This window comes from Nestor notabilis, unplaced genomic scaffold, assembly GCF_000696875.1.
Source record: "Nestor notabilis isolate BGI_N333 unplaced genomic scaffold, ASM69687v1 scaffold6397, whole genome shotgun sequence".
In the NCBI taxonomy this organism is placed as follows: domain Eukaryota; kingdom Metazoa; phylum Chordata; class Aves; order Psittaciformes; family Psittacidae; genus Nestor; species Nestor notabilis.
The window spans coordinates 19213-40504 of NW_009938150.1; the positions used below are offsets into that span (position 1 = coordinate 19213).

The 21292-nt window shown below is 41.6% G+C and overlaps 1 protein-coding gene across 1 annotated transcript; it reads left to right on the top strand.

The window, feature by feature from the left end:
• Window positions 1-12226: 12226 nt before the first annotated feature.
• Window positions 12227-13092, top strand: LOC104409354 (melatonin receptor type 1C; the record flags this gene model as incomplete). The annotated part of the gene is made up of 1 exon (XM_010019193.1): window positions 12227-13092. A coding segment is annotated over one exon (866 nt), but the record flags the coding sequence as incomplete, so codon positions are not given.
• Window positions 13093-21292: the final 8200 nt, after the last annotated feature.

The following is a 21292-nucleotide window of genomic DNA, read 5'->3' on the forward strand; positions in this document are numbered from 1 at the left end:
TATCTCTTAGAAATCAGCTGGTGAGTTTTCCTGGAAGAGATCTTCAGGTGCTTTGCAAACTGGCCCAGGCTGCAAGCATGAAAGTGTTGACAGTTTGGGAATGGACCATGACCAGATTCAATTGCAACCAGCTTAAAGTATGGAAGACTTCCAAGTCAAGCGGAACCTGAAGGCTAACTGCTGAATGCAGCAATCCAATGTAGGACCTAGTCGAGGCCTCTTCTTACTTAGACCGTGATTGCTATGAATCCCCAGTGATGTTAACCCAGCTAGCTCTGTCCTTTTCCAGGGCCAGCAGCTCCAGACACCTTTAGCAGCAAAATGTGCTTCTGGTACCATGGTGGGGTAGTGACTCCATCTAGTTGCATGGGAAGAGTGTTGCCAACTGAATTTTACAGCTGCGTGTGTTGTAGTTCAACATCTCATATGTAAACCTCTGTCCTGGGTTCAGCTACAGCAGTCATTTTTTCTCCTTCTTAGTAGCTGGGGCAGTGCTGTGTTTTTGACTTTCAGTCTGGGAACAACGCTGATAACACCGACGTTTTTAGTTGTTGCTCAGTAATGTTTACTCTGACCAAGGACTTTCTCAGTCTCATGCTTTGCCAGGGAGGAGGGGAAGCCAGGAGGAAGCAGAGGCAGGACACCTGACCCAAACTGGCCAAAGGGCTATTCCATACCACAGCACGTCATGCCCAGGATAGAAACTGGGGGGAGTTACCCGGAAGGCCCAGATCGCTGCTCGGGTCGGGCTGGGTATCGGTCGGCGGGTGATGAGCGGTTGTGTCCTTTTCCCTTGTTGTTCCTCTTATCATTATTATTGGTAGCAGCAGTGGTTTGTATTATACCTTAGTTACTGGAGAGCTGTTATCTCAACCCGTGGGAGTTACATTCCTTCGATTCTCCTCCCCATCCCTCCGGGAGCGGGGGGAGGAAGGAAAAGGCGGGGAGTGAGCGAGCGGCTGCGTGGTTCCAAGTTGCCGGCTGGGTTTAAACCACGACAACCCCTTACGGCTTGGGGGACTGAGCGTAATGCCAGAACAGGTAAATACGCCATGCTTCTGCCAGTTTTGTCCTTCTTCTTTTGGTTGTTCTTGCATACCACAGGCTCCTGACCCTGCTCTGCACAGGGCTGTTCAAAAGGAAGTGTTCAGTTTGGGAGAACTGCCTAAGAGCCAAAAGGTGAGCACATCAGAATTGTTTTATTTTTTGTTTCTATTCTGCCTTCCACTGAACTACATCTTTGTACTTTTAAACATCAGTGGATGCAAGGAAGGCTGATCTTCTGCTGTCAGAGCAGGAAACCAAAATATATAGAGGCAGCGGTTTGCTCGTGTTACATGGCAATTAACTGGGAAAGTCCTGGCTCATAAGAAGAATGGGTCTCTCGTTTGTCCTTAGTCAGTGCTCTAGTATGAGACTAGGTCTGCCTAATTAAATGCAATGTGATCATCTCCTGCCCTCTAAAGAAATACAGAACGAAACTTGTCAGCGCTGCACCCTCATGCTGTGGGAAAATCTGAGGCAGTCTGGCTGGTTATGCACTTAATTTGGTTATTTTTTCAGTGTTTGTTTTGGGCTTGATTGAAGCAGAATCATCTTGTCCCTCTGGAACTCAGCATCCTTCAGGTAAAATGTATAGCTTGGCTTGCAGGATATTTTTTCAGTCCTGAGCATTTCTTGGTGGTTGTTGTGGTACCTCTACAAAATCAACTTCAGGTATGACTCGTGTAAGCCTTGTGCTCTCCTATTCTCTTGTGACAATACCAGCAGCCTTCCTCGGTGAAACCACTGCCTGCTGGTGTAGAGAATTTGGGAGTCCTGGTGCGTGGGGACAGGCACGGCCTTGACCTATCTGGGAAGAAGGAAATGTGTGGTCTGGCCCAGGATGGCATTGGTATTTTGCTACAGAGCCAGCAGCATCATCTGTGGTGAATGCTTGCATATTTTTAAGGAATATTGTAATATTAAGTGAATAATGGTAAAATTCAGTCCAGTAAGATTTAGTACTTTAATACTGGAGGGTTCCAGCTGATACCAGATTAACATATTTATAGGATTTTAGGAACTGCTTGAGTATTAACAGTTACCTTTTAATCTGAAATCTTTGCAAGGGTTTCATGTGTCACTTCTGTGCTAATGACTCAGCCTGTTTTTATAAGAGGTTGAATTTCTTTACATGGTGTTTTGAGACTAAATATGAAAGAGGGAAAATGGCCCCTAATTTTAACAAATTCTCATTTGGTTTAACAGCTGCTGTGAGTTCTATCTTGTCTTTTCGGCTGCATTTGCCACTTTGGCAGTGTTTTTGGCTGTCAGAGTCTTACAGAGTTCTAATGAAGTACATCACTTTTTTCTTTTCCCCACAGCTGTTATTTGTCATTTGATATAATCATCCTTGTTAGAGTTTTATTCCTGAATAAATGATAAAAGGACAGTTAGTACCAGAAGGCAGTGCTTGCATAGGAGTTTCTGCTTGTTGCTAACATAGAAAAAGCCATCACTCTCCTTTTAACGGATGTGTTATGTAGCTGAAATTGGGAGAGACTTTAAAGTCCTGAGGGAACCAAAGCTGGTCTCTTCCCTTGTTCTGCCCTTTGCTACTGCCTTGCCCTAATTAGCAGTTAAATTCCACACCCTGCACTCCTGGTGATGAGACACAGGCTTCTGGCAATCACTCGAGTTTCTCATTGTGGTGCCGTCAACACTGTGTGTTTCGCTTCTGTGCTCCCAAATGAAGACTGTTACATCTGCTGAGTGAGCAGACATGGGCCTGTGTTCTTTGGGGTGCATTTCCCCCACCCTGGAGCTGGGGAGATGTGGCATCCAGAGTTGGGTGATGTGATAGCTTGGGTGTTGTGTGCCCCGTCTGGGTTCTTGGGTGGTTCAGACTGGAGAGTTTGCTAAAAGAGCTGGTCTGTTACTCAATGTAGATTTGTTACTGAAGCTGCAAATCTTGGTTCTTTCTAGCTCTGACATTACAAATAACCCCCTGGATTCATTGGAATATGTGCAAATACTTGACTGACCTATGAGTCTGTTAAAAACTTCACATGGTTGTGCAAGGGTCGTCCTGCTGGACTGAAGGTGTCCTCCTTGCTCACAGAGGTATTTCTTGAGCTGTCTAAATGAATGTACAGCCAGTGTTGGTGTGTTCACATGCCTGACAGGGAAATTCAAACCATACCACATCGTGCTTCCAGCTCTCTGCTGAGAAAGCAGAGTGTTTGCTGGACTCCACTCACTTTCTCATTAAAGTGCAGAGCTCTCGCCTGTTTTCGGCAGTGTGCCAAGCAAATTTTTGACAGAATTTCTGCAAAGCTCTTTGTTGAGCACACTGAGCTTGCCTTGGATCTCCCTGTCCTGTCTGTGTTTCTAACAGCTTGCTTTTGGGGTTCCCTATGAAGAAGGAGGTGGGCAACATGCTGTGATTTTTTGTGAATTATGCTCCTGTCAATGTCCTGAGGACTAGAAATTCTCATCCTTTCTAATCCTGTCAAATCAACCCCCTCTCAGAAAAGCATTTTTAATGATATGTGGTCCTGCAAATACCCTTAAGATTTCACAATGAATATATGACATTTGTGTTTGCATTTGAACATGAGGACTTCTCACTAGAAGCCCATGCGCCATTTAATCCTTACATGTTCTGTTATTTTGTAGCTTGTTGAAATAAAAAATACTTCATTGGGGAGAGATAACATGGGATTTCAGCAATTAAATGAAAAATATCAGTGAATGCTACTGAAAGGAGGAAATAGAGGGTCACAAATGGCTCTGAAGAGACTGGGAAGCAGGAAGTAATATTTTATTGAATGACAGCTCTTAAAAAATGCTGTTGTTAAAAAAAGCCTAGGAGTGGAGAAGAAATGGCACAGAGTGAGTGAGGTTTTCTTTTAGAAATTTAGGAATCTTGACTTTTTCTCTTATTTTTGGAGAGGATGGCAAATGAAAGTGTCCCCTCTCAAACTGATAAAACTTTCCAACACTTCAGGGGCAAAAGCAGTGTGAAAAGGTGTAGTGTTCCTTCTATTTTGCCCGTGGCTGGGGGGAAGGTTTCACTTAAGGTGCACTTGAGTTATCCTTTGTTTCTGAGCTTGCTCAGCCAGTACATGCCTAAAACCTTTTTTGCAGCTTGGATTTCAGTAAGGGCAATGTCAATCTGGAAATGCTGTTCTTGGCAGTAATTTTTAGGTGGGATGCTGTGCCTGAGTGGGGTGGTCAGCCAACTTCCCAGGGTACCTTCCAGCTCTGTTGTCCCTGATGCGTTTCAAAGTCATACCCTTGGCCATACAAATATTGAGGGCAGGAGCAGAGTTTCCCTTACCAGCCACTAACTGGCTTAAAAAGTCCACTTGGTTTAGCATTTAAAGTGTTGCATGCAGGGAGGCCAAAAGAAGCTGTTAGTTGTGGCAGGGTAACATCTGCTTCTTGCAGTGGAGGTCCATGGGTGTAGTGACTGGTGCTGTCACTAAGGTTAAATCAACTGACCATGCTAGTGAACCACAAGGAGGAGCAGGGCTCATCAAGACAGTCAGACATGATATTTATTACTAAAATCAGCTGTGTGTTCAAATCTGACTGTAAACTCTGCCTGACAGCTGCCTAGGAATTAGTTACTTGCATATAGCTCCTCTTCAGGAGAAACACACTTTGACCAGCACCAAAACTAAAAAAGCATTATTAAGTCTATTAAGCCTGAGTTCACAGATTTTGTTTTATAATAGTAACACATGGCAAATTGTAGTGGTACAGCTGCTGGAACCAGGAGAGGGTGGATGCTGGTTTGTCTTTTCAATGGATGTTGTCAATAATTCATGTTTTGTTTATACAGGGCCTTTCCTGTTTCAGAGCACTTCACAAACCAGGTGATAAATAATGGGCTTGGAGTTGACATGGGATGGTAGAGCTCATCTCTGTGTTCATGTGAGGGTAAATGCAAGGGCATCAGCCTGCACCCCCTACGCAGCCTGGATGGGAATTTGGCAGCTGCTTAAAATCATATAGTACCACTCAGCAGGGGTGTCAGGCAGAAAAGGAGGGTAAATGGCTGGAATTTGGAGGGTGACACTGATGAGCCAGGGTGCTACGTGGGAGTTTGGGAACCTGGACTTGCTCTCCTACAGCTGCAAGAGGCTTTATTTAGACTCTTCCCAAAGACCTGCGATCTCCCACAAGAAGCTGCCATCAGGAACAGGTCGCCACCAGCCATAGTGTCCTTGCAGAGTCAGACACTGCAGCCGGTGCTGTGCAGGCTCAGCTGGCACTGACAAAGGTGCTGAGGCTTCCTCTTTCTCAGTGCAAATTGGAGCATGGCTCCTGCCTCCGACACTTGATCTCCATCAGTTTTGCTGGGATGAATGGCATTTACGAGCCCATCCTTACTGCAAGCATTTGGAAGTGATATAGGGAGGAAGCAAGTTTTCAAGTTGATTTGCTTGCTATCTCGTAACCTTACTGCAGGCTATGAGTTTGGTGGATGTAACAGTGAAATGCTGGGAGTCTGGGGCGCATAACCACGAGGGGTACTTTTTAGGACTTTTCTGTATATGGAGCCACCACTTACTATTCCTCTGTTACTAGCAGTTCCCATTGATATAATTGCATCCAGGAAAAATATCACACTAAAAAGTTTAGCAATCCAGAAGAAATACAGCATTGTGGTTTTCCCTTATGTGAAGGATCAGAAAGTCCAGGAGAACACAAGAAGAAGTAATTAATATAAAAATACCATTTTTTGTTGGATGTAGGTAGAATGTCAATATTACATAATTTCCCCTTCATAGTACGTTCAGTTTATCTCTTTGGAAAGGTGTGCCTAAGATGAGCAGGACGAGTGGAAGAACAGGGAGAAGCTTGCCAAACTGAGTTTCTCTGGGATGGTCTAAAAACTTCTGTTTGCTTTTAGAATATTTGAAAGTCTGAAAATGAGAAGTCATTCTGCACTGGTACCAAAAGACAGCCCCCTTAATAAAGGTCCAGAAGAACATGTAATTAAAATGATTTTTATTCAGTCAAGAGTGAATGTCCAGTTACCATCTGTGTCATACCAAGGGAAAAAATCACCTCCTTTAACTTTTTCCAATTTAATGGTAAGTGATATAAGGAATACTATGGAATCATGTGAGCATGGCTGGTCTGTGATTTTTAGCCTATTCCACAGACACCTGAGCTCAGATACAAATTTGAATCTGCTTCGCCTTAGTCAAATGAAAGTTATGAATGTCTGGGGTGTGAACTTTGCAAATGATTGGCATGTTCAATTAGAACAGCTGAATGCATGGCTGAAATATGGTTTTGACAGCAATACAATTAGAAGGTCATGACTTAAAAGTAAATCTAAAATCCAGTAATCCAGTCCTCCATCTGGCACTGTAAGCAATTCCTTTCTTTAACCATCAGCCAAAATAATATACGATACATAACAAAATAAATGTAACTGCAGTGCTGAGGAGCTGGTCCTTTCTACTTCATTCAATACTGTAAGGGCTTTTCTCCTCCTTCTGGAAGCAAAAGTTTCTCACAGGTCCAGAGGAAAAGGCAGCTTTCATTCAACTGTGGTGATACACTGATGAGATGGCTAACGGAGCTTGCAGTTGCGGTGCCAAAGTGATGCCTAAATGACTAGTCATGGGAAGGCACAGGAGGAGGCTGAGAGTTTGTGTTGCTGGCTGCCTCCTGCTCTGCCTTGGTCTTGCTCCTGTGTGAACGCAGGGCTAGCGCAGCACTGGGCACCCAGTTTTGCCGTAGGGAATGATGCCAAGAAACCTGCTAATGGTTGGTAGCCCAGAGCATGCTGATGTTCTCTGGTTTCATGAGTGTGCTGAGATCTCAAAGGATTTTTGCCAGGAAAGTTAAATTGTTCTGGAGTTTTATCCTTTTGTCTACGACCTTCATGGCATCCTTAAATTGGATATTTCCATGTTCTCTAATCTTATATATCCTAAGAATGCTGTCAGCTGGCAATACTTCCTGTCCTGTCTGTTCATTACCCTCTGGATTGCTTTAAGCAGCACAGCCAGAATTTGAGACCAGCTGGCAGACCAACTGCATTGTCTGTTTAACTGCAGGAAACAATCCTTTATCCCCCTCTGAATTCTGATGGAATAATGATGACAGCTAATTGATTGAATGTTTTTTCCTTTCTGTTGTTTAGTCCTCTCTTTGAACAGACTCATTAGATATGCAAATAAAATCCTCAATTAAAATTTGTGAATCAGTGAATAGACCAACAGATCTTTTTCTTTTCGTGTTGCTCATTATCACAGAGAGTTTCTCTGTTTTTCACTTGTCCTCCCCTGTCAATAGTTTCCGTTGTCAAAATGGGTAAGTACATGCTGGGCTGTTGTGCGGGCATATCAGATGCACCCGTGCTTTTTAGAATGCTGGAAAGAAAGAGCAATTTAATAGTCTGGATTTCTCTTGTGCTGTTCTGTTGTTTGCATGGAGCAGTGTCATGGGTCATAGTCCCCTAGACAAGGATGGTTCTTAATGCTCTTTAGTGGGGTAAACACCATGTTTGCTGGAGGGTTCTTTAGAGTTTGTGATGTGTAAGAAATGCTTGTCAGAGTGAGGGCTGCAGGAACAAGATCCCCTATTATTACCTTTTTAAATTACAGCAGTATATGATCAATATGATTGGCATCTTCGTAAAGAGAAAAAATTGGAATAATTTTCTATAGACTGCCACTTAGTTTGCAGAACCGAGCATGCGCTTCATGTCTGCAGACTGGAGGTTGGTGCAGTACAAGCAAACGCAGAGCAAACGGCAGGTAGAAACAAACAAGAAAAAAAAAATAAATAAATAAAGAATCAAAGCTAATAAAGAGTCTTGTTGCATGCTCAATAAAGCTTTTAAGACTTTATCTTTTGCTTGGGGCAAACTACATTTTGTTTCTGTTCTGCAGTGAGTCTAAGCTTTGGAAGATTAAACAGAGAGTATTAAGTTATGCTAAGTGGTCATCAGAGGCTTACTTTACAGTCACGGCCTATTAAATTGTTTACTGAACCTTATTTTGTATCTCTGTGGTTGATGTGAGTCTTAATTCCAGTTTATCTCTTTTTAGACATGAGTCTTTTGAGTTTTTTGTAAAACCTGGAAGGACAAACATAAAGTTTAGAATGTGTTTTATTACAAGCCACAAATAGTAAGATGTCACCACAAAAATACCAGTCGGTCCAATGAAGTTTTAGCATTATGCCATTGTGTCTCTTAGGAGTTTTATCAACACAGGGGTTTATACCTGCTGTTCTACAGCTGCCAGTTATTCTGGCTGCATCTGAACAGACATGAGGATCTGATCTCTTCTGGGAAGAGGGTGGGACAGTAGCGGGGCTGGTCATGCAGTGAGCCCCCATGGCACTCATGTCTATCATGCTTATGTGTCTGCTGACACTGCAGCTGTTGTATGTGATTTGTTTGCCTCAAAATGCTGTGCTGGGCACTGGCTATTTGGGAGCAACTTGTATGTCTGCAAAGTGGCTGGCAGGAAGTGGCAATCTGGACAGCAAAGCCCTCTTTCCTCCTCAGATGGAGCTGGACTCTGCCAGGTGAGCAGAAGCTGATCTGCAAAACTGACTTTTTGCTTTGGTGCATCTCCTGTTGCCAAGATGCTTCAATTTCATCATTGGGTTTAAAAATGAGTGTTAACTTCAGGCTGCATTGATCTATATCTTAACCTGAAGCAAACAGTTCTGTATTATTTCAGCAGGGATTGTGAGCATAAAAGAGCTTTATATAGACAGCAGAAGAAGAGCTGGTGCTTGTTGTGGACATTTTGAGATGTAGAAAAATAGCCGGTTTTCAGAAAGATATTTTACACATCCCCACTGCTATTTAACCCTGATTCTAGGTTTAGGATACGTAAAACACAGCCTGTATATACTCAAGGACAGCCCATAGCTGTCCCTGTGTAGGAACAGCAGGGAGAGGCTCAATCTCTGCAACTGGAGCTTGTACACCAAGGGATTTCCAACAGCCTCTTGAGGCAGCAGGGCCAGTGACCCTTGTGTTAGTGCAGCGATGCTCAGTTAATCTCTGTAGAAGAATTATGTGCTTTTGTATGCAAGTCAGGTGCTGTTCAGGCAGCCTGCTGTTGAAGACCTTTGTATATGTGGTTTATCAATTTTCGGAACTCATTGTGGTGTTTCCACATTTTCTAGCACCAGGACTTGACAATAAATCCTCAGATAAACTGTGGTGTTGGATAATCCAGGTGAAATGAGAAGCAGGGCCAGGGAACTGCTGGAATACAGGAGCAGGCTTTTGAAGTGAGCAGAAACAGGATTATAGGAGTTTGGGAGGGAGGAGAGGAGCTCAAAGGCATGAGTATTAGGGCAGAAGGTATTCTGGGATAAATTCCATTTTGTATTACTTGCTCACACATGCTTAGAACCTGCTCTGCTACTGGGCTTCAAGCTGTTTCCTGTTTTGTTTTGTAGTCCCAAAAAATTTGTAGATTACACTGTGAACAGTGTATCATACCTCAGTAATCTATAGCTTTGAGTTGGACCTCTGTAACGTGAGAGGTTTTATAGTTTCTCTGGAAAGGCAGACAGGTCAATATTACCAGTGTCCTTGTGACAGACTTGTTTCCTCCACTATTCATGCTTCTTCGTGTATGACTCCATAATTTGGTACTAGAGCACAGTGGCACATGAACCAATTTATACTGTTAGAAGTTAAGAACAGGACTGAAAATGTGAAAGCTCATAAGGAAATATACTCACATGCCAGTGGATGCAGATAATTTTAAATTTGAGGTAAAGTCCAGCTGGTATTTTTATGAGCAGGAATCCTTTGGTTTATAGTGGAAAATTGTAAAAAAAAAATACAGTGGTGAAGACTATTGGCAGAAGACTGCTCTTCACCTTCCCTAAAAGCCACACATCATATGGCTTCCCATTCTGCAGTGGTTTTGGGAGTGAGGGTCCAGTCTCATGCTACAGAGGACAAAGACTCACAGCAACTAGAGACTGCAGGCTGAAGCAGTGTTTAAGTCAAGTGACTCATTTTAATAAATAACCAACAGCCATTTCCCATACTTTGAAGTATATGTTCTGCTTCAGAGGCATGTGGTGTACCCCTTTTTCTCTGTACTCATGCACTGATTTTCGGGACTGACTGGCAAGTGACTTTTATACGAGTTTGTTGTCAAAAGAAAAACATGAAGTTCACCACATTGCCAAATAAAATGGAAGATGGATTTGTTTCTGTGAAATAGTACTGATTGAACCTTTGTGATCTTATTTTCAGGTATCCATTACCCTGCCAGGGCGACAGGTCTTCTAGTTGGTAGGAGAACCATGACTGCAAGGTGAAAGCACAGAGCAGGGGATGACAGGTTTGCTCTCCAAGTAGAAGAGATTATTCTTGTCTTGATAAAACTGTCTCATTTCTCTTCCAGCAATGAAGTGGTGTCAAAATAATACACACAATATTGTGCTCTTGGATTAAATCCAAATGAGTAAATCTATCCTGTGAATATTATTTTACAGATTCCCTCCCCCAGTATTTCTATTTCAACTATTTAAGTTAGTGAAGAAAAACTGACAGAGACTGCTCATTTCTCCCAGCAGCTGGCAGTGATGTGAGGTTAATAATTTTCCCTATGATTTTGCTAAACTTTGGATTAAATTCACTGATATGCTGTCTTAAGTGGGGAATATCCAGCTCTGTTCTGCTTTGCCTGAGTCAGGGCTGGGTGTTGAATGTGGCTGTCTTCAATACTCAGCAAATGCAGAGGCTTGCTCTCTGACCTCCTGTGTGTAAGAATCTCTATCCAAGTGGGAGAGATCCAGTGAAGAGGGAGGGTTGTCTCCCCATCAGCAGAGTCTGTCTCCAGCATCAGAATGAAATCCTGGTGCTGGGGACACATTTTGCTTTTTGTTGGTGTGTATTTTTGATCAAATGAATAAAAGATTTGCTGCAAAAGAGCATTCCTTCTCTAGTGTGCCTGCATGAGAACTAAGCCTGACCACAGGTGGTTGACCACAGGTGGTAATTGAGAGTGGGCATAAAGAGAGTTAATTATATAGGCACCAGGTTTAGTGACTGCTTTTTAAAAAGCTCTAAGATCAGCAGCACTGAGGCATAACAGCCACAGAAGTTGTGTGCTGTGGTAAACCTGTGTATGTGAAATCTCTCTCTAAAAAGGTTTCAACACTTTGCATCACATCTGCTAATACTTATTTTCAAATGATGCTTGTGTCAGCTGCCTCAACTCTACACTGCTGTGGGCTATTCTCAAGTCTGGACTGTCTTCCAGTCAGTGTGAAGTGGATTCTGCTGCCTTATATGAATGGTTGACTTGTACTGATAGTTTTTGTTGGCAACAAACATAGCAATGAGCCAACTGCAACGGCAGTGCAGCTGTGATTTCTGCCAGCCCTTGGATGTACTTTCCAAATACTAAAGCCAGTGACCTGGCCAAACTGAGGTCTCGGGGAATCCTTTCATTGATATTGAAGAAAAAGCATATTTTTAGTGTTTTTTCATATAATCTGGTAGACAGGATATGAGGATTTCATGAGAAGGCTCAGGTGTGATCAGTCACCTGGGCTGTTGCATTGTAACATGTAGGAACATAGATATTAACACCTTAAATGTGCTAAACATCCTGCCATTGTAGATATGCCTGGAGGTAGTAGAGTTAATAAAAACAGCCACTTTTTCTAGTGTACTGTCCTCTAACTGCAATGTTGAACTCCTCCTGAAATGACAATTTTTCTGGTCATCAAAAGGTGAATACTGATGGATATCCTTTCAACATTATAACTGATCCTGTAGTTACACCAGGGACCTACCAAGGTCCCTTTTTTAATTCCCTCCCCTACTCTGACTGGCAAACTGGACAGAAAGGCTTTTTGCCTGCCTAAAAATACACCACACATAAAATGAGCAGTAACATGCTGGCTGATTAACCAGAAGAGAAAATAATTCTCTCCTACACAACTTAGTGAAACACAGGAACCCAAAGCTAAAGCTGAATTTAACAGTAACGTTCAATTTTTAAAATTTTCCTGAGAAGAAATATGCAGGTTAATCATGCGTAGCTACACTCCATTGCTGTCACTGGTAGAACAAAATCTTATTTTCTAGGCTTTCAAATTCCAAATGAATGGTAGAGTGAAGCCCATGAGAAGAGCTCAGCCTCAAGTGGAGTTCTTTAGTTGGAGGTTGTCTGTCTGAACCTATGCTAACCTCTCACGGTCTCTTCTTCTTTTGTAGGCAACTTCTTTGTCGTCTGTTTGTCAGTTGCAGACCTTGTGGTTGCTGTTTATCCATACCCTCTGATCTTGAGTGCCATTTTCCACAATGGATGGACCATGGGAAATGTCCACTGCCAGGTAAGTGGGTTCGTGATGGGCTTAAGTGTCATTGAGTCCATTTTCAACATCACAGCAATCGCAATCAACCGCTACTGCTACATCTGTCACAGCCTTCAGTATGAGAAGCTCTTTAACCTGAAGAACACCTTCTGCTATCTCTGCTTGACCTGGATACTCACAGTGGTGGCAATTGTGCCGAACTTCTTTGTCAGCTCTTTGCAGTGTGACCCCCGGATTTACTCCTGCACATTTGCACAGACAGTGAGTACATCATACACCATTACAGTGGTGGTGGTTCACCTCATGGTCCCACTGTCCATCATGACATTTTGCTACCTGCGGATCTGGATTTTGGTGATTCACGTCAAACACCAGGTGAGACAAGATTGCAAGCAGAAGCTCAGAGCAGCTGACATCAGAAATTTCTTGACTATGTTTGTAGTTTTTGTCCTTTTTGCTGTGTGCTGGGGACCTTTAAACTTTATTGGCCTTGCTGTTTCAATTAAGCGTCCAAATGCGCAGCCACGCATTCCAGAATGGCTTTTCGTCCTGAGTTATTTTATGGCCTATTTTAACAGCTGCCTTAATGCTGTGATCTATGGGCTTCTTAACCAGAATTTCCGGAAGGAATACGAAAGGATACTGCTGACACTCTGGACTCCCAGGTTTCTCTTCATCAATGTGTCCAAGGGTGGGACAGAAGGGATGAAAAGCAAGCCATCTCCATCTGTAACAAACAACACCCAAGCTGAAATACACTTATGAGTCAGAACAGTACTATTTATTTTATTACAGTTGTATATATAATATAGAAGATGCTTTCTATGTGTGCATTTCACAGCTGTTGTTGCTGGGCCCCTCATCAAGGATGAATCTGCTTCTCCTTCATGGAAAGGGTCTGCTGCCTTTCATGTTTAGCTTATTGCTGCAACATCAAGGCTTTCAATAATTTTCAGAATGGAAACAACTGATTTTTTTTTAATATACCATTTTTCAGCATGTGCCTAACTAAAAGGTTTGGTTGCTTTTGCCACAAGCATTCAGTGTGCATAGAGAAATGCAGTTGTGCTTGAAATGCAATCTTCAAGAGCTGGCAAAATTGCCATGTATTACAAATAAACCTTCCCCCCCTCCCGAATTCTAATTTTTTAGCGTTAATATGACCCAAACTATAACAAATAAAGGGGAAACTGCATGGCTTTTCACCTTTTCAGTTAGGTAACAGTATTAGCCAGCCGTATGCATATGGGCATGATGCCTTCCACTGTGTGTGCATTAGTTTTCCCTTTACTTTTCTTATAAGGTTTAGAAGCTATGCTGGGCCAGATGTGAGGCAGGCAAAAGCCAGAACTACTGAGAGTCCAATGCACTCATTTTAATTGCAAATATACAGGTGTTAACTACCCTTGTACTCTCCCTCCCAGGATATTAGTAAGAATATAATATATGACATAATCTAATTGCAGAAAGATACTTGAAGCCTGACTCTCGTTTAGGCAGTATCCTGTCATGGCCAGCATTCATTTCAAAGGTCTTTCAGAAGCCCCTGCTACACGAACATCGTACAAAAGGTGAGCATAACAGAGTCCCACCTGTTTAATGCAGATGAGGACATTTAAGTTCTAGTAATATTTAGAATTGCAGACAAAGGGAAAAACGGAAAGAAGTGTTTCTTCCAAACATCTCTCTTTTTCCTGACCACAGAATATGAATTTGACAGGAGGAAAAAAGCAGTGGAGGATTTTTTCCCCATTTTATTCATGTACAAAGTTGTAATTCATGGAGTTGTGAGAGGAAAGCTACTTATGCATATTCATGCATCAGTTCTCAGTTAAAGCCTGAATTCTATTATCTGTGTCATTGGAAACAATGTCCTGAAGTGGTGGAAAGGCCAATATCACGTTAGAACCAAACACATGGGCAAAGATAAGGCTATTTCTTTAATGGTATATATGTGGAAGGTGATGGCAGCTGTCTGTAAATATAACTACATGTTTTTTTCTTTAACTTCAATGTGAATTCATCTTGCTTGTAAGGTCTGAGCCCAGCTCCTGCTCTGGTCTTTGCAGGGGATAGGCTAAGTACCTGAGCCGCAGCCTGCATGGGCAGGCCCTGCTGGCACCTGGCAGGGTGAGGTGGGTCTGCAATGGCCCTGTCCATCTAACATCACAGACAGCTTCCCTAGCACAACCCATTTAGATGTACTTTTGGTGTCCCACTGTAAGTGAGGGCTGTCCAAGAGTGAGCCCCAAGGCGGGCTGATTCAGCCACAGTTAGAATCCTGAGATCAGTCCTGCTGGAGATGAGAAATGAAACATGAAAAGCAGGGACCATGACTTCAGAGAGAAAACACTGCCATTCATTAGCACTTTGATACAGAGACAGTGAATAAGATAGATTTTTATACTGATTTATTTTAAAACTACCCAAGCAACTCTTTATATTAAGAAAAGGTTAATTGGGTACAGTTTATTTAGTTTACAGAAAAAGGGAAGTGTGTCAAACTGGGAATCATAAGCTGTGTCAAAGTTTTCCTGCGGGAATGTAGCCCTAATCCAAATTTGGCTTTTAAGGAGATCCCACAGCTTAAATCATGCTCTGCCAGTCGCACCTGTTCCATACCTTGCCTTAAGTCTCAGAAATAACATTGAGATCTCGTATAAGCTAGTTTTAAATCACTTGCTCTGGCTATGACCTCGTGATGTTGAGTACCTATTGTAGCCCCAAACTCTAAAGTGGTCGAGGTGGCCATAAATTTATGTAGAGGTAGTATTGCTCTGCAGGAAGAGGAATCTCTTGCCACAAAGAAATATTTTTGGATGTTGCTAATGAATGTTGTTTATTTTGTTTAAGAAGACTGTAACGAATAGATTTATATACAAATATATTACATATGCAGTTCACATTTTATGCACTGATTAAGAATCCTTTTGTATTGATACTTTTATTCTTAGATTCATCCTTTTACCTGTTAAAACTGTAATAAATCTGCCACTGGATGGCTTATTATTTTTCCACTTGCAGTCATTTTTTAATAAATATTTGGAACAATACTTTTTGTGCAGATTTTGCTGTACCCATGCAGTTCTTCAGACAACATATTCTGGCCACAGGTTGCAGCAATTACATTTCCATGCTGTCTTGACTGGAGTTTTGGGAGGCTTACTACTGTTTCTGAAGTGGGGAGGGTGGTCCATGTATAAATGCAACCTGAACTCTAACTTTTTTATAGACCAAGTGCCTTGTTCCTGTTTCCTGACAAGATGCCATGTGTAATCAGGGTCTTAAAGTAGTAAAGGCTGAGATTATCTAGTAAAACAAAAAATTGCTGAACCACCATGGAGAAGATATGTTGAATGAACATCCCAAAGCAATATTGCTACTTTTTTTTTTGCTAATCTTTTCCATCAGGCACTGGAATAGAGCTGCTAGAAAACCATTACATGGATTCCTAGCTGCTTTTTCTAAAATGTGGAACTGAATGAATTGAAATTTCAGAAGTGAGATGGTATTATATATTTACTTTCTTGCCACAAAATATAGTAGCTGGGAGGTAAGATACAGCTATAAAAGAGAAGAGGTGCAATAATCCAACACCAGGATAAAATCACACTCATGGTAACTACTTAGAAATCAATATTTGTCCTAATGTATTTACTTCCAAGTTTATAATTTGCAACATCAAGCCAGTCACTAAAGAGCTGCTGCATAGGTATTTAGAATTTTATTGGAAAAATGTAAATTACTGGCCCTAATGCAATTTTACTGTCTGAAGCTGCTCTGCAACATGGAGGGTGGCTAAGAGGTGAAGTCTTACAGAGTCACTTAAAAAACTCAATAAGCTAGAAGCAACAAAGAAAAGTGTTTTTTCTCTGTATGCGGAGGAAGGCTTATTATCTTTACTGAGGAAATATCAGGAAATGCAGAGGTTCGCACTTTGTATATTAGTGACTGGAGAGTCTGAAGTGAACTGTGCTTTAGCTGCCATGCTGTCCTGGTTTAAGCCCAGTTGGTAACTTAAAACCATGCAGCTGCTGTCTCTCTTCCCCCTTCCTCCTTCCACACCCTGAGGGATGGGGAGGAGAATCGAAAGAATGTAACTCCCACAGGTTGAGATAAGAACAGTCCAGTAACTAAGGTATAATACAAACCACTACTGCTACCATCAATAATAATAATATGGGAAATAACAAGGGGAGAGGATAGAATTTCTCACCACTACCCAGCCCTACTCGAGCAGCGATCTGGGCCTTCTGGGTAACTCGCACCCATTTCTGTACTGGGCATGACGTGCTGTGGTATGGAATACCCCTTTGGCCAGTTTGGGTCAGATGTCCTGTCTCTGCTTCCTCCCGGCTTCCCCTCCTCTCTGGCAAAGCATGAGACTGAGAAAGTCCTTGGCTGGAGTAAACATTACTGAGCAACAACTAAAACCATCGGTGTTAATCAGCGTTGTTCCCAGGCTGAAAGTCAAAAACACAGCACTGCACCAGCTACTAAGAAGGAGAAAAAATGACTGCTACAGCTGAACCCAGGACACATGTAGATGTTTTTCCTTTGCTTTTTCAACAGGTGATGGAAACCTCAGTTTATCTTTGGCATGTTCAGACTGCACAGAAATGTAATTTGAAAATAAGTAGTCTGGAAGCTGAAGGGTTTGTAGAGGATGAAAAGCAAGGCAAATCCTGCTGGCTTGTCTGCATGAGTCCAAAAACTCCTGTGCTTGTGCCTGGCTCTGTAAGATCCCAAAAATAATAGGGATGCTTCTCCCCACTGATCCCATCTGGGAAATCCTAGACTGGAGAGATTTGGGCAGGCTCTAGTCCAAGAAGGAAATAAAGAGTTTGTAACTGTGGATCCTTCGGCTGCCAAACAGATTTCCCCCTCTCTGTTCTCTGATGATGAAATTCTGGAAAGCAGAAAATAGGTTTTACTGCTCCTACCCAGAAAGTCAGCATCTTGCAAGTGTAGATGGTTGCTTGTCTTGGAGCATTTTCATGGATATTGTTGATTGAGGAACTATTGTTTCATACACGTGACTTCTCTTAAAAGGCTGGGCAGGAACAGCGTAATCCAGGACGGTAATGGAAGAGTATCTCAGTCTGCAGGCTTTGTGGAGTATGATAATGAGGCTTTTAGGTAAGGAATGAATTTCAGCTTTCAAACTACACTGTCATCTGAGGCTGCAGCATAGAGAATTTACAGACTGGGATGGGCACGAGATGGGCTTCTTGCATCAATTTCTATAGCTCTCCTTAGTTTCGAAATCGCATCTCTTTTTTTGGTCATAACTCTGATGGCTTCATTGCACAGTTGAGTCTGACTTTCACCTTTTAAATAAAATAAATCCCCAACAGCTGTCTGAATTGCTTGCAGCTGAGAGGTGTATGGCTCACTGTTTAACAGAAATCAATGCTAGCCGTTAAACCACTCAGCTGCTAATTAAATGGATTGTTACGTGTAAATAAACCAATATTTTAATTTTGCAGCCAGACAGAATTTCATTAAGAAACTTTAGTGTTATCCCTTATTAAAGGGATAGCAGAATCTAGAATTTTGAGGTATTCTGGGTTTAGTGCGTGTATATCTTGTACTGATTACTAAGTACTTTAATGATATATCTAGTAGAATTATTTTTGCTTTGACAGGGGTATTAGGATTATAAATAGCTCAGGAGAGTAAAATACAGCTGAGTTCAGAGCTCGTGCTTGAATAAGTCTATAGTCGCTGTAGTTATTAGAACTCCTAAAAAGAGCTAGGTAACTTCATACACAATTCTATTTGTCAGACTTATTGCATATCAGACACTGATATAAACTGCAGTTCCTTTATTTGGTCAATGCAGAAAGGCTACTTTTTACCATAGCTTTTCTATCTGTAGCCTTTTGTTAGCAGCTGGCATTGACTTTGTATTTCTCTTTTATGTCGAAGAGTTGATGTTGCTTAGTGGTTGAAGCAAAGGACTGAGGAGAGGTGACAGTTTAGAAGATCTTGCCTCTGTTCTTTTCTCTCTCTCACTTTTTCATGACCTTGAAATGAAGCATGTTATATTTTTACCTTTGCTACAGATGTGTAGCTAATTACACTGCAAAGCACTGAGGAATTGAGAAGTAACATTTACCTAAGGGAATTGCACAAAACTTTAATTTGCCATGTGATTTTTTTCTTCATTAACACTGCTGAAACAGAACCTTTGAAATGAAAAGCCAAGGTGAATATGATTGTTGGAAGTGTAGAGGACCGAATAAGCCAGATGCAACAAGGCTTTTAAGAAAGTTATAAGTCTCTGTGAGGCTGGAGGTCAGTCTGTCCCACTATATACTAATTCCTTCTGGTATTAAAAAATCATTTCTGTACGCTACAAAACTATGTGGCGTCTGATCTGAATAGCATTCAAACTAATGGATGAGTGGAGAGAGAAGTCTGAGACACTGCATTAATATATATAAAACCACAGGTAATATTATTACTGCCAGAATCTTTCAGTTAGAAGAAATGTAGCAGTTTTTTGTGTTAACTACTGACACATTCACATGGGAAAAGTGCATTTTAAGCTAGACTGAAAGCCTGTAAAAAGTGAGGCATAACTTGTGCTCTCAACAAGAATGTTTTATCATTTTAGAATAGAAGCATTTAGGTTGGAAAAACCTTTAAGATAAATGAGTCCAACTGTTAACCAAATCCAACACTAAATCATGTCCTGAGGGCCACATCTACGCTGCTTGTAAATACCTCCAGAGATCATGACTCCACTTCCTTGAGCAGGGTGATAATGCTTTCAGGGAAGAATATTACCGCTACACTGGTAAAGAATAATAAAGAATAATTAACGTGATGATATTCCTTTCTATAAAGGGCAATGCAATCTCTTCTTCATTTGATTTACTTTTGATAATGATTACGTGCAATGAAGGTATTCTATTTTATGCCCTCTCTTGTCTTAACAATGGAGAATATAATTCAAAGGGGAAGTAACACAAATAAAATCTGCAAAGCCCACCAGTGATTGCTCTAAGGTCTCCCTGATGGTGGGATCTATGTCATTGGTCATTCGAGAACTCTGCAGTCACATATGCTAGGAGCTTCTCCTGTGGGATGACTTCTACCACAGAGCCTTTCAGAGCTGTGACGATTTAAGCTCAGACTCAATGGGAGAGCATGAGATTAAAAAGTCCTTAACTTCTTAAGCAAGCATTTCTTAGCAACAGCTAAAAAGATCGGTGTATTTCAGCACTGTTCTCAGAGTAACTCGAAAACACATCACTGCACCAGCTACTAAGGAGGAGAAAAATAACTCTTACAGCTTAACCCAGGACAACAGATTTGGGAAAGTCTGTGGAAGAGGCTTTGACAGCCATCCAAACTCTTGTCAGTGCTCATGCTTGTTTTTAGGTCTTTTCAGGGAGTCATGCTTGGGAGTCTAGTGGTAGGAAATGGGGATCAAGGAGTCTGGAGGAAGACTGACATGTGCCAGGATTTCTTTTCCAGTCTTGTCTCCACTTCTTTCTTACTGAGAGTATCTAACCAGTTGCAGATTGAAGGGGTGCCTGAGCACGAGTGACCTGGCGGCTCACTGTCACAAGACTCCAGCAAAGTTGAGTGCGAGAAAAATTAGTATACCAAGCAAGTATTTGTAGCGAAAAATTGCTCTTACTAGTTACTTTTTGGGTGAAGGAATAAAAGTCTTGCAAAAAACCCCTCTTTTTATTATAAAATCAATAAGACTACTTGGGCGAACTGCCTTTGTAGCAACTACCACCATACTTTGGAGTTCTTAAGGCTGCCTATTAGGCAGGGTTAAGAGCTGAAACCACTTGTTATTTCCTTTACAACCCAAATAATAGAAATTCTATCTTGTAATGTTCAGTAAGGCTAGGCTCTTCAGAAGCTAAATTACTCCTGCCTGTCTAAAACAGCATGTCACTGGGGTCTGTGGGGAATCACCAGGATCTCCTGTGAAACATCTCAATTATTTTTGCCTTTCATGCTGATGTCCGAAATTCAAGGCTTGAATTATGTATTAGAAATGTGTCCCCTTTTTTTGTCCAAATGCAACAATTTCTTCAGCGTGGAAGAGAATACAAATCCTAATTAAAACTAACAAGTTAAATTTCACACAAAAATAAAAAAATGATTTAACAAATTCTGCCCTTGTTGAAATTGACTGAAACTTGGTTACTGAAACTTACGGCACATAATGACGACCCCTGTTCTGCTTTTTCCGGTTTTGGAGTTAGGAGATAGATAGTCTTTCTATCACTTCATAGAGCAGATCTGATGTGTATGGGGGAAAGAGCAATCTCACTCTCCTAGCATGCTTTCAAAGATGCTGTCCTCTACTTGGCTTGGAGGTGTCTGCTGTCAGACCACCTTTGAACAGTTTTGATCGCACAAGGTAGTCTCTACAGATTGCTCATGTAACTATTGAGACGTAGCCATCAGCTGTGTCTCACCAAAGTGCTCTAGATATTGCTCAGGAGGAACAAATTTTTTGAGCCTCGCGGTCTGTAATCTACATTTCCCCTGCCAGTGCAGGCAGAGAGATGAAACCAGCTTTTTTCAGTTCCTGTTTGGCAGGTGGATAAAACATGCACTACCCACAGAGTACTACCTGCTGTTATAGCTGACAAGAGTGTGGCAGCTTTCTTGGTGTAGCTAGGTTTTGGACGGATGATAATCACTTCTTTCCCTTCCTGAGCAAGCACTTACTTATTATAAAAGCCTAAGGAATTTTTCAGTTTGGATCTGCTTTTCATTCCTCAGAGCATTGCACTATTTCCGGTACATCCTGGTACTGTGCTAATACTGTTCTGTTTCATGACCCGATAAGAAGTATTGGGCTTAACTACTTTTTTGGTGAAGTGTGCTTCATTTGTGGTAGGACTTGTATATGCTAATAATATTTACTATTTGGACAGACATCTTGTGTTCACTTAATCCCTAGATGCATCTACTTTTATAACTA